Source organism: Ochotona princeps, chromosome 2, assembly GCF_030435755.1.
Source record: "Ochotona princeps isolate mOchPri1 chromosome 2, mOchPri1.hap1, whole genome shotgun sequence".
Taxonomy (NCBI): domain Eukaryota; kingdom Metazoa; phylum Chordata; class Mammalia; order Lagomorpha; family Ochotonidae; genus Ochotona; species Ochotona princeps.
In genome coordinates this window covers 39,763,087-39,776,525 of record NC_080833.1, presented here as the reverse complement: position 1 = coordinate 39,776,525, position 13,439 = coordinate 39,763,087, and the positions used below count along the sequence as shown (strand labels likewise).

Sequence of the window (13,439 nt, the reverse complement as noted above, 5' to 3'; positions counted from 1 at the left end):
TTGTGTCATAAAATAAAGAATAAGCATTTAAAAAAAAAAGAAGAAAATGCTACACTAATGAGTAGGAGGAGGGCAGAACCTAAAATTTGTGAAGAGAAAAACTGGCAACCATCTCCAAGAGCCGGGAAGTTGAAAAAGCATAGAATTCAATAGCTATTGGGAGAAAAAGGGTGATTAGTAAGTCTGGAAACAGTGGTCATGGAGGAAGCCAGTAAACCACCAGGCTACATCATGTGGGTGTTTCCAAATGTGACAGCAGCACAGCGGAAGGCTACAGGCATCTTTATAGCAATAAGTAGCAGGAGGACATTTGGTCTAACGGTTAAGGTACCATTGGGATGCCTATGTTCCATATCAGAGTGCCTGGGTTCAATTCCTGGTGCTAGCTCCTGACTCTGGCTTCCCACTAAGCCAGAGCCTTGGAAGCAGTGGTGATGAATTCTTACAGAATTCTTGTCCCATGGCCTTTGGAGCCTGTTCTGGCTAAAAATACTCAGGTTAAAGACAATCCCAATGAAAATGGCAGCTATACATATCTGGCTAAAATTCAGAACTTGATCATTAAATGTGTATATAATTTTATGAATAAATATAAGTTAATATGCAAATATTTTCTCTATAACTTTTACTAACTGACAACTTGGCAGAGCAGATCAACGACTCTCTTTATATATATATGTATATACACATATATATGTCTATATAGAGATAAATATAATATGTATATTTATTATATATATTTCCATATATATATTCCATATTAAATAAGCAGGTCTTTTGAACTTTAGGATTGATATTACAATCTCAATAGACATGAAGAAATATCAGGGTCTCTTCTGCATTTGCTTATTCAAAGTTTTTATTTTTATTTCTTTTAAAGATTTATTTTTTTTAATTGGAAAAGCAGATAAAAAGAGAGAGGGACATACAGACAGAAAGATCTTCCACCCACTGGTTTACTCCCCAAGTAGCTACAATGGCCAGAGCTGAGCCAGCTGAAGCCAGGAGCGTCTTCCATGTCTCCCACGTGGGTGCAGGGTTCCAAGGCTTTGGGCCATCCTTGACTGCTTTCCCAGGCAACAGGCAAGAAGTTGGATGGGAAGTAGAGTAGCCAGCATATGAATTGGTGCCCATATGGAATCTTGCCAGATCCAAGGTGGGGATTTAGTCTCTAGGCTATTGCGCCAGGCCTGAAGTTTTATTTTTTAATGCATAGAGATACTCTATGCAGAATATTAAATACTTTCTTTGTCTCTCTCCAATAACAGAAACAGAAGAAAAATGATCTTGAATGAGGAGTGTAAATAGTACTTGAGGGCTGCAAGGCCATCTTTACTTAGTTTCAAATTATTTCCATTACTCCAGGAGAGACCCCTTTATTCGTGAAGCACCTTCTCCCCAGTCTTGTCTCCCAGAGATGAGGAATGCCTGACCCACCAGCCATATAAGGCCCAAGGAATCATTTAATCTGGTCCTGTCCAGGTAGCTGAGGGCCTCAAAAATCAACAAATCTGCTGCAGATCAACTTTTACTGGTAATTTTGTACGGTCTATGAATGACACTATAAGTATCTAAATTGCCATTGAAACGGAACAAACAAGATCAGACTATGTTTTAGGGACAATCTTTAGAATTGGTGACCAACTGAACGAGAAGAGAGCAGAAGGTCAAAGAATTAAGAGAATTTAATAGTAGATTACCAGAGAAATAGAAGAGGGACATGGAAGGTAATTAACTGCTCATACTATCCCCAATTGTTCATCCAGACACTGTAAATGATTTCTGATTTTATCTCTATACTTCTTTTGTGAAGATAAGACATGTCTGAGGTGACAGGCTGCCGGAGTCCAGCTCCAGCCTGGGTTTCGGAACTCGGGAAGGGTGCGTGGATGAGGCGCAGAAAGAAAGAGACGGACCACCAGAATTCCTTGAAGATAGTGGACTATGCAATAAAGCCGTCCGCTTTATTTATACAGTCAGTCAAACTCTGGCTCAGACTTTTTACGTCATGATCAAATGGGTGTTGCTAAAGATAATTCTGCCGTTTGTCTCGCCTAAGGAAAGCTCAACCAGTAACACATACCTCTTGAATCAGCTAAGGGAGGAATGTGTCCGGGAGGCAGGACCCAAAAGATCAAAGAGAGAAAGAATGGGTTTCCCCTATACCTGGGAAGTTAGCACCCTTGATTAGCATATCGTCAATGGGAGAGGAAAGGCTGTAAACAAGTCCCCACCACCTGAGGACAGAACACCTTTGATTAACATAGCAATGGTGGCAGCCGTAGCAGCAGTAGGTAAAAACCTTTATGCTAGAAGCGAATGAATATCAGTAACATCAACTTCCAAGCTCGCACAGATACCATACATCAAGTGTTAACTCCGCAGGGGCAGACAGTGCCTAGGCAGATTACTGAAAACTCAGTGGGGAAGTCCGGCAATGGAAAGCGGGCTGCATTCAGGTGATCAAAACAACGTCCCGCCGGAGCCCTGCTCGACGGGGAGTTCCTTCGCGGCCTTGCCTGCAATGGAAGCAATGTTTCTCACACCTTCCTGTTTCCCTACATCCATCACACGGCCCCCGGCAACAGGCTTTTTTAAAATAATACTGCTTTTTACAAAAAGCCTTCCACATTTAAGAGATACTAATAAACAATATTATATATCCTATGTTTAATGGAGTAAAGAAGAATCTTCGACAGCATTAACCAGTTTGAGATAAATTCCTTTGTAGTATATTCAAAATTGGGACTGCCTCTGAATCACAAAACCAGAATTCAAGTTCCTACTCTGTCATTTATCAGCTGATTAATACTGGGCAAATCACTAAATTTCTGTAGGTTATTCTTTACCAAGAAGCTGTGTCTCAATAGAGTCTGAACAGGAAAGAGGGAGGCATCCTGAAAAGGGAAAGTCTAATGAAGGGACATCAGCAAGGGCTAGGAAGTAGCCTGTGGCTAGAAACAGTAGGAACCCATTGCCTGGCGCAATAGCCTAGAGACTAAATCCCCACCTTGGATCTGGCAAGATTCCATATGGGCTCTTTGAGAGGACTCAGAGGCAGCTGCAGCTGTGGCATGGAGGACTGGGGCTACCAAACAGCCACTGCTAACTGGTAGGGAAAAGAAATATCCTACACTCCTTTTCCTTCTGTCTCAGATACCTGCTAGTGTTCCCCATCCAAGTTAGCTGGGTCCTTCCAGAAACAAGAGGGCAAGGGGACTCATTGATGCAATCTACAAAAGTCACAAAAAAGATTGGAAAAAAAGATAGAGTAGATCTGCAGGGCAATGGACTCAAACAGGATAATATAAGAATATATTTTGAAAACTGAATAAAATAGATGAACATAATAATTATGAGGTATATCCTATAAGAAATATAAAAAGTATAATGCCAATCTGTAATGAAAGCGTAAGGCTAACATCTCAAATTGCAAATCAAGTGCATTCCCTACACTGAAATTTTTCTTTCCAAGTTCATCAGGAGGACAAAAATCAAATGGAAAATAACTCAGTATCAGATGGTTCAGGACTAAGGAACAAATTAAGTCACCCAGAGAGGGACATACAACGATAGACAGCTAGGATCAAACACTTGTACACACCAGCACCTGCTTCATTGGTTTCCTGCTCTCTCCCTTTCCCAACCCCAATTTCACCTCTTTCCAGAAGAATTAGCAATAATTCAGAAATCTTTATTTAAGAAAGAGAGAGGAAGGAAAACTTAGTTTCCTTTTCTTTAGACAAAGCATCATATTCTGACATAAGAACATGTGTTACAGAAATGAACTTCCAACAGGCAGAGAATAAACCTCAAAGTAGGCAGATCAGGTTCCTCTGAGGAAACTATCAGCAGGCTCTGATTTGTGAGCACAAAGGTCACTTGTGCAGCAAATCTGGGTCTATGATTCATGGATTGAATATGCAGAAACTACGCATCAAGGCATTAGTATAATTATGTTATTATGGAGATATCTAAAAGGTCAAAAAGCTCAAATAACAACTAAGTATGACAGTATCAAAGGGGTAACTGTTTTTAGAAAATTACTTCTCCTACCTCCATTATCCAGAGAACTGTAATGTAAGAGATTAGGAAGCACAACCATCTTTGTCCTTCGATGAAGGAAATAATTGTTAGTGAGCCCCGTTAAAGGTTAAATTCATTTTGGACAACGGCTCTAACTCATTTGTAATCAGCTTCACATAAAAACCTCTGAGTTTCTCACTGCAGCAGTGAACTACAATATTTAAATCTAAAGTGAACTGTTTCAAAACAACAAGAAAATTAAATTCTGACCTGTTCAATTTATTACACAATGATACAAGCTTTGCATTACCAATCAGCTACTAAATACCTACATTATATGCTTTGGCCTAAACCGTCTCCCCAAATTTATATGTTGAAGTTTCATTTACAGTATCTCAGAATGTGGTATTTTGAGATAGGACCTTAAAGCAGTAAAATAATTTTATAACAATGAGTCTTAATCCAATATGATTGATATCTCTAAAGAAGAGATGAGGGCAAAGTGAGACAATAGTCAATGACAAACAGCTCAGAGAAGACCTACCTACACTTTGATTTTGGAATGCTAGCCTTCAGAACTCCAAGGAAGAATGTTTCAGTTGTTTGAACCACCCAATCTGTGGTCTCTGTTATGGTGGCCTTAGTAAACTAATAATTTAAATATGATTCGTCTCATCATGAGGTTGCATCAAAAGAGAAATGTGATTTTTTTAAAAAAATCCAGTTCCCAATAATACATTGCAAGTAACAATTTCAACAGCTGCAGTATAGTCATTCTAGTTAAGTAAAATGTCCAGTTAACTAAAGCTTGCCTTTTAAGAAACCAAAGTGTAGGGGCTGATGCTGTGGGGCAGCGGAAAGCCGCTTCCTGCAACTCTGGCATCCCATATGAGAACCGGTTTGTGTCCCAGATGCTCTGTTTCTGATCCATCTCCCGGCTAATGTACCTGGAAAGCACTGGAGGACAGCTCAAGCATTTGGGCCCCTAAAACCCATGTGGGAGACCCAGATGAAGTTCCTGGCTTTGGTCCTGCAAATATTTGGGGAGTAAATCATCAGATGGAAAATCCATCTCTCTCTCTTTCTCCCTCCCTCCCTCCATGACTTTTCCTTTCAAACTATTAAAGAAAGAAAGAAAGAAAGAAAGAAAGAAAGAAAGAAAGAAAGAAAGAAAGAAAGAAAGAAAGAAATTCAAAGAAAGAAAGAAAGAAAGAAAGAAAGAAAGAAAGAAATTCAAAGTTAATGTCCTAATCATATCAGATGGACATTTTTTCTAAAATATATTTATTTTCTCAGTTTAAAAGAGTATTTCATGAGCCCTGCATGATGGCCCAGTAGCTAAATTCTCGCCTTGCCCATGCTGGGACCTCATTTGGGTGAAGGTTATGTCCTGGGTGCTCCATTTCTCAGCCCGCTTCCTGCTTGTGGCCTGGGACAGCAGTGGAGAATGGCCCAAAGCCTTGGGATCAACCTGGAGGCAGCTCCTGGTTCCTGGCTTCAGATCTGCTCAACACTGGCTGCTGCTGCAGCCACTTGGGGAGTGATCCAGCAGATGCAAGATCTTTCACGCTCTCATTCTTTCTGTAAATCTTTCCAATAAGTAAGGAAGTAAATATAAATAAACAAATCTTCTTTTAAAAGATTATTTAAAATTTAAAAAGATTTTTAAAAGATTATTTAACCCTTTTACGGAATAAAATTGAAATTTCCAACAAACCAGAAATAATTATTATTCTAATTCATTTATAGCTTTTACTTAAGATTAAAACTGATATCTCTTATCTTTGTAATTTGCCCACACCTCATTTTCAGTTAACAACTCATGAAAGTTAAAATGTGTTACCTATCTAACAAGCCTTCTAATCTGCTTCCAGTGGGTGAGAAACTAAGGAATTAAGCATGTAAGAACTGTCTCCATAATCAAAAAGCTTGCTAGCCTGTGCAAAAACAAGCTAACCCAATCTTTGTGGGGATATTTTTGCTTTTTGAAAATGTTTTGGTTTCCACCGTATTCTTCACGTGTATTCCCAAAAGCTAAGGTTAAAATATTTTTGACTAGTATGTCTAGATAAACAAAATTTTATTTTTAAAACATCTTATTAATAATTACTGACTTGCCTCTACTTGAAAAACATTTACGCTTCTTTATGATGAATTGATATTTAAAGTCCATATAGTATTGATGTCTGACCTCCAGAAAATATGATTATATCAATATTAAAAATAACAAACAGCATAGATCAGTATTTGCTGTGTGTCTGGCTCTATGGGAAAAATTTACATATCTCACTAACTATACTGATGCAAATAATTTACTGGAAGCAAGTGATACAAAAACCACTATTACTTTTCAGGAGTTGTGCTTACTGGATGGCTTTACTGGGATAAACAGAATGTTTTATGTATTTTTTGAACTAATATGCATATGCAAACTAATTTGCATATGCAAATTCCAAATTAAACATAATCTTACCACAAGTCAAAGACTCATTCTTCTCTATGAACTATTAGCCCTAACATCAACCTAAAGAAAACAATTTAAACTATTTTGTAGCTTTCTGATGACTTATCAGGATTTATGGAGAAGATACAGCTTTATGCAGAGGGCACCCCTGAGGTGACTCACAAGGTTAGACCTCCCAAAGTCATGTACTTAATACATCGAGAGGTTAATTTTTAGAAATTAAGTTCATTGAGAGCTAATGCACTTGAAATCTAATGCACAGATCTTTAGGCTTCAGTCTGGCAAGTTCTGGAACATGGATGCACCCTACCATTCAGCATCTCAATCAAGATTTGGCATATTCCAATTATCTCAAGGAGTTCCCTCATGCTTCCCCCCCACACCCACCTTTTTCACTATACATACACGGCTTTTCACATAATTCCCATGTAATTCCCATAACTCCCATGCAAGTTTGGTTTTATAACCATCTTTCTATTGGGTCTAAAGAACAGGGAGTGGATCAAGAAGTTAACTAGAGAGGCACTTAACTACCAAGTGCTGGGGGAGACTTGAACCAAGACTAAATTGCAATCTTTCATGCTAAAGCACACTGTCTCTACACAATGCTGTTTTCTAAGTAGAGCAATTAGGGAGGTCTCCAGTTCTAACTCACAACCTACCGCCATTACAACCCACACCCCAGTACTTGACCTCAACAAGCAAGCCAAGCTTCCAGAGTCTAACACCAATGAGAACCACAGAAGATCATTAACAGTTTCTCCAACTGAAAATGCACATCTAACTCCTGCACACACTTTTAGAGCAATTAGCAGTGCGGGTAAATCTTCTGTATAAGTAAGTCATAACTCCTCCTTTCTTACACTTAAAAAAAAAAAAAGCAAAGTAATCATCCACTTGCTCCATTAATCACAGTGCCCCGCCCATCCCACCCAAGACCCACAAGGAGAGGCACCAAGCAGCGTGGTACTGTCACTTTATCACAGAAGCACAAAGGCAAACATCTGGGTGGAATCTTTTGATTCCTGTGAACATTAATTTTATTCAGTGTTTAAAGTTCAACCTACTCACATTTACAAAACACTTCACACAGACTCTTCTCTCTTGAATGGAGCTCCATTCACATCTCACTTAAAACATCAAACTTACTCTGAAATGACTGAGGTGAAAGCCTGTTCAGTGTCAATTTGCAAATCTTATAAAATATGAAAAACTAGGTGAACAACAGCAGGAGGGTACTACGCAGCAGTCTCTGCTAACCCACCTAGGCACGGGATGTGAATCGGTTTTCAGGAAACCCCAGGGCACAGGACCAACTGTGCTGGTGAGGCAGGTATTTAATGCCCCAGAGGGAAGATTTTATTGAGAATTATCACCCTTGAGCGGTATCCACTAACAGCTTGGGAATCAACATGACTCTCCCTGGCCCCCCCCAAGCCCTGGCCCCCTCCCCCCGCCCCAACCTGGAGTTGTTTTCTGGAAGTTAACTCCCCTCCATTTCCCTGCGGTCCCTTAGCATATGTCGGGGTGGGGAGGTTCTCTTTAGAAAACGACTGTGTCTCTAGTAGACTCCAGATTACAGGACGTGTTTACCACGTCAGCCTGCAGTTGAGAGAGATGACAATTACAGCACACAGATACACCCCACACCTGCGCCTTTTCCCTTAGCCACACAACAGCACTGCTTAGTGCATAGTCAGCGCCTATTCATCTCATCCAGAAATACCCCAAGTCCACGCCGGGCTGTAACGGGGACAAGGGCAGAGACGGTGCTGTCCTCCCGGAGTGCCAATTAGCGAGGAGTCCCACAGACACAGGAGGCCCCTCAAGGATCCGCGCCCCAGGGCCCTGTCCCCTGGGACCTTTCTTCACCCAAAGCCACCCGGACCTTTCGGCGCCAGCAGTCGGTTTGACAAAGCCACCCCGAAGACCGCTCAGGGAAAGGCACAGAGGTGGGTGGGGGGTGGCGCGGGGGCCTCCGCGTCTGCCGCGGGGAGGCGGACACGCGCCGCCCCAAGTTTCAGTTGCTTCCTTAGGGGCGCGGGAAATCTCGGGAGGCCGGCGGGGGTGTGGCCGAGAGAAGCCGGAGCGGCAGCGCCGCGGGCGGGAAGGGGCGGCCAGGGGTCGGTCCCGGGGTCAGCCGGGGGACGCGCGGCGGCTGCGCCCTCCTCCAGGGGCCCGGCGCTCCCCCAGCGGTCGGGGTGGCGAGGCTGCGTGCTGACAGAGGGCCAGTCGCGGCCACGTGGCCGCCCGCTGCCCGCGACCGGCTGCGGGCGCCCGTGACAGCGAGTGGGCGGGGCGTCGGGGGCGTGCGGCGGGCGCCGAGGCGCAGCTACCTGGTTCTTGAGGCGCATCTTCCCGGCGGCGCGGTCGGACCTGAAGCGGCGGAGGCCAGGCGCGGAGCGGCGCGCGGGAGGACGTGGGGCGAGTCGCACGGCACTCGCTCGCCCGCGCTGCACCGCCGGCCCGCCGCCTCCAGGGGGCGCCGCGCGCGGAGGCGGAGGCACAAAGCTATGCCAGTCAGGTTCCAGCCCGGCTACCTGGCTGGGCTTGGAGAGTGACACTCCAAAGGTAGAATGAGTTGGTCTCTCTCTCTCCTTTGATCCTGCCGGTTGTGCTCTGCTTCCATTATAAGTGGGGTAGTTTGTTCACAAGTCCTCCGACACCATTTGGGACAATGTGAGTGGCGAACGAATGTTCTAGGCCTTGGGGGGTTATAAACGGGATCTATTGGGGAAGGCCCTTAGAATACGTGTTAGTTTTGAAGAACGTTAAGGCGGTGACCTTCCACGGGCAATGTAGACACCTTAAGCAAATCCTATGTCAACTGAGAAATGAAGACAAAGACCGAAATCAGTGCGCTTCGAACAAAATGACCAAGACTTTCTGTATCTGTGGCTGTTAGTCAAAATGTTTATTGGCTCCAGTGACTTGGAGGAGCCGTTTAGTTGCTGTGGTCTTCTGCGCTACACTGCACATTTGAACAGTACAATGTTAGTCCTGTGTTAGGTGATGAAATGATCATTAAATTTAGGAAAACAGACTCTGGTCTTCCCTGACCCTTACAGTGCTTGCGAAGAAAGAAACTCAGGCGAAGAAACTCAGGACTGGATTGCTAAGGATGTCCACTATTGCCTAAAGAAAATCACCGTGATTCAAACTAGGGGAAATAAAGGTATGAGGAGAAAGTAAGCTTAGGATCAAGTGCTAAAATGGAGATTCTGAGGAAATCATCCCGTTCAATGTCTCATTATAGGGCAAGAAAAAACCTTCCTGGATCACAGGGAATTCAGGTGGAAAAAGTGTAATTGTTTCTGACTCCTAGCCAATCCTTTCACAGTTTTCAACATTCTGAAGTTTTCTCTGTTTTTAAAGCTTGAAAACGGTTCCAAACTACAAGGAGACCCAAATTAAAACAAACGAACAAAAAACCAGGAGGCCCTGGTGATTAAAACAAAACAAAAACAAAAATAGGCGCAAAAAAGTTGTGAGGGGAAATGTAACAAGTTTGATGTTGATTTCATTACACTAGTAACTGTTTGTTATTGACACTATGTGTCAAGCACTACGCTTTTCCCTCTGGCTATCCCAACTTTTCATTCATAGTGCAGGAGTTCATGAAATTCTCCCAGGAGTTTACTTTTATAGATTTATCTCAAGGAAATTATCCATAGCATGTTCAAAGATTTGGTTTTGCGATTGGTTGCTGAAGCCTTATTTGAAGAGGAATGATCATGCAGTGGAATATTCTAAAACCATCATGCTCCAGTCAATGAATATTTCTAACGTAAAGAAATATTAACAATGTTTATCAAAGAGAATAAAGCAGGTCACAAAATTGTATGCTGAAATGATTTTTTGAAAAGGCAACGTTATTCTGGAAGGTAGAATTATGGGTCATTTTTGTTTCTCCCTCTTTTGCTTACTTGTATTTTTAGAACTTCAGTAGTAAATGTTGGTGATTTTGGAATTAAAACAGAATTGTTTTAATATCTCACTATCTCTGACTATGATCAAAATAGCAAAAATGGAAAACATTAACAAAGGTTAACAGGTAGAGATTCAATGCAGCTTAGCATAGTAAGAAACACAGCTTCAACTACTCTACTCAGGTATTTAACATGTCATTGCAGGTTTTAAACCCACATTTTTTAAATGTGTATTAACCTAATTATGTTCACTTTATCATTCTGAAACCTTTGGGCACTTGCATTGTGGCACAGTGAAGTTAATCTGCTGCTTCAAATGCCTCCGTCCTACATCCGAGTGCCTATTTAAGTCCCTGGTAGTCTGATTCCAATCCAGCTCCTTGGTAGCAGTCCTGGGCACGCAGCAGAGGATGGCCCAGCCTGTAGACACACAGAGGGATCCAGGTTCCTAGCTGTGGTCTGGCCCAGCCCCAGTTGTTGGGGCCACCTGGTGGGTGAACCAGCAGGTGGAAGACTTGTATCTGCCTACCTTAGTGTTATGCTATATTTTTTGACCAAATAAGCAAATGATACACCTTGTAAGAAAGTTTACTTTATGCAAGGCATTTTTTAGAAGCACTTTATACAATCTCATCTCCATGTGAGCTAATAAGAAAACTAAAGCCTAAATTGCAAAGTTAAATAGCTTAAGTTTGTGCAGCTAGAAAATACATCATTGTGTGATTTTAAGGATTAAATATAAGAAAGGGAAGATAAAGAGCTAAACCTAACACACTGCCAGATTCATTATATATAAAGAACCTGATACTGAGTTGTTATTTTCAGTTATTTAGATTCAATGTTTGTGGTAAATTTTGTTCTTTATAACTATCACCTCCCCAGGGACTCTAGTTTGGCTATTTTGGGTAATAGTTGGTATTCAAAGCTCCACAACTCATTTGAATCCTGACTGCATGATTTGAGGTCCGGTATGTCACCTCTTTGTGTGTCAGTTTTCTCATAAGTAAAATAGCTGTGCTGTTAGAACTGACTTCACGGGAGAGGACAAGGATTATTCTGAAGACTGAGTTACACAGAAAGCAATAGGAAAGTTTCGATGTATTTTCATTTTTTAGAAAAATCACGTTGTATAAGTTTTAGTTCTTTGTCATACTCTAGAGATTTTGGTACATACACCTTGTATTGGTAAATGAATATATTTTTCTCTAACACTGTTCATGTCAGAACCTAGAATGGAGAAGGGTCTGAATTAAAAAGAAACCCAGATAATGTACTACTAACACAGTTTAATTCTGGCACAAGGCATTTAAAGATCATTAATTATTTCAGTGTTCAGTTTCCAAAACCAGTTCTGCTGTGAATTCTTCAAAGTGAAGAATCTGGCATATATAGGACTTTGTCATACATTTTGAGTATTATGTTCTATAATTGAGTCTATCTCTATTTATATGATCTTTCAAAAATAACCGAAAAATCCCACACACAGAAATATAAAAGAATACATCTCCAATTTTGCTATTCCATCTATACCTCTAGTATTTTAGAAGTAATAATCAGCTAGGAATCAAACATATTAAGGTAATACACTTATGAAAAATTTCATTAAAAGCAGAAAATTGCTATTGTATTAAGAACTGTGAAATGGAAAAAATGCTTTTTACTAACTGGAAGTATCTTTTAGATAAAACCATATGTGTGATATGTGACAATTTACATATTTACATAATTGAAGTGCTAATTTTATCCACATATTTATTATCTTAAAATAAATGGTTTAGAATTGTTTTGAATCTCCAAAGTGTAATGTGAATTTATATGTTTTAATACTAACCGGAAAATGAATCCATGTTGCGTCACAATTTACACTTTTAGCATCACTAATCATAGTATGACTCTAGAATAGTCAACTTCATGTAACAAAACAAGTAATAAGAACATAGAGACTTACTTTTGTAAAGGAAATATTATTTTTCTGGAAAAGTCCCAGGTCTTCACACAAAGGCAGTACAAGCTCATTGTGCTCGTTATTATAAAGGCACCTGCCGTTTCTTTGTTTATCTGATTGATCCAACCTGAGGATTTGATTTGTCACACTCCTCCCCTGTCCCGCCCTATTTCTATCTTAATGAGAACTACTTAACAAGAGTATCCATACAACCTCTAGGGCTCACATAATAAATGGTGAGCATAAAGGTGTTAGTTATGGAGGGGAACATTTGTTTCTGAATCTTCATGTGATGGGTTAAAATTCAGAGTTAATAAGCATAAAGTTAAAGGATATGTCAATTTTAAAATGTAGGAGGGGCTTCAGAGCATGAGCTTATCCCCCACCGCCCTGCTTGGCTTCTCCCTGGGGAGGTCATGTGGTGTTAGATGCAGTTGGATGATCCCACTCTGTCATTCAGCATCTCTATTAGCTTTCACAAATTCATCTCTCTGAGTTGTATTTTCTGTATACATCATAAGTCATTTGAAGTTGATCATTTTTATGTTAATATAAATATAATATAAAGTATGTTAGGTAACCACGAGTTGCTTCTTTTTGTTTCTGCGCTACAAGGGCGCATTCAAAACAGGCTGTGCCTTGTGCATATATAGACAAAGTGGCACGTGTCAAGCCATGAATGCTTAGGGGATTTGGGAAATTTGATTTGAGACCATACATCTGTTGCTTTCATTGTCAACATCTTCTGAAAGGGAACCAAGGAATCTCATTCACTCAGGAAGTGTCTATTGAGTACTTACAGCGTCTAGCTCCCATGCTAACTACTGGCAGTAGATTTGCCTTCTCTACTGTAGAAGATCACAGACTGAGGGGACTGTCAGCTAGGCAGTAGATTGTGAAAATACTGAGTGAAAAGTACTGAAATAAAAAGGACGAGGACTTCTAGAGAACCAGAATAGGGTTGACCAATGCAGCTTAAGGATGAAGGGGGTGGGGCAGGAAGGGTGTACTGGGAGACACTTAAGGGGGTGGGGAATGATTCCAGAATTGAGCTTTATAGAATAAAGAGTAAAAC

At 41.0% G+C, this 13,439-nt stretch overlaps 1 protein-coding gene across 2 annotated transcripts in view; it reads right to left on the bottom strand.

The window, feature by feature from the left end:
• Positions 1 to 8,945, bottom strand: part of ELAVL4 (ELAV like RNA binding protein 4) — a 148,196-nt gene extending 139,251 nt beyond the window's left edge. For both annotated transcript variants that reach the window (XM_036494424.2, XM_036494425.2), the window contains exon 1: positions 8,827 to 8,945. In XM_036494424.2, coding sequence (XP_036350317.2) covers positions 8,827 to 8,844 — 18 coding nt within the window. In that variant the 5' untranslated portion in view covers positions 8,845 to 8,945. The remainder of the gene's footprint in view (positions 1 to 8,826) is intronic.
• Positions 8,946 to 13,439: the final 4,494 nt, after the last annotated feature.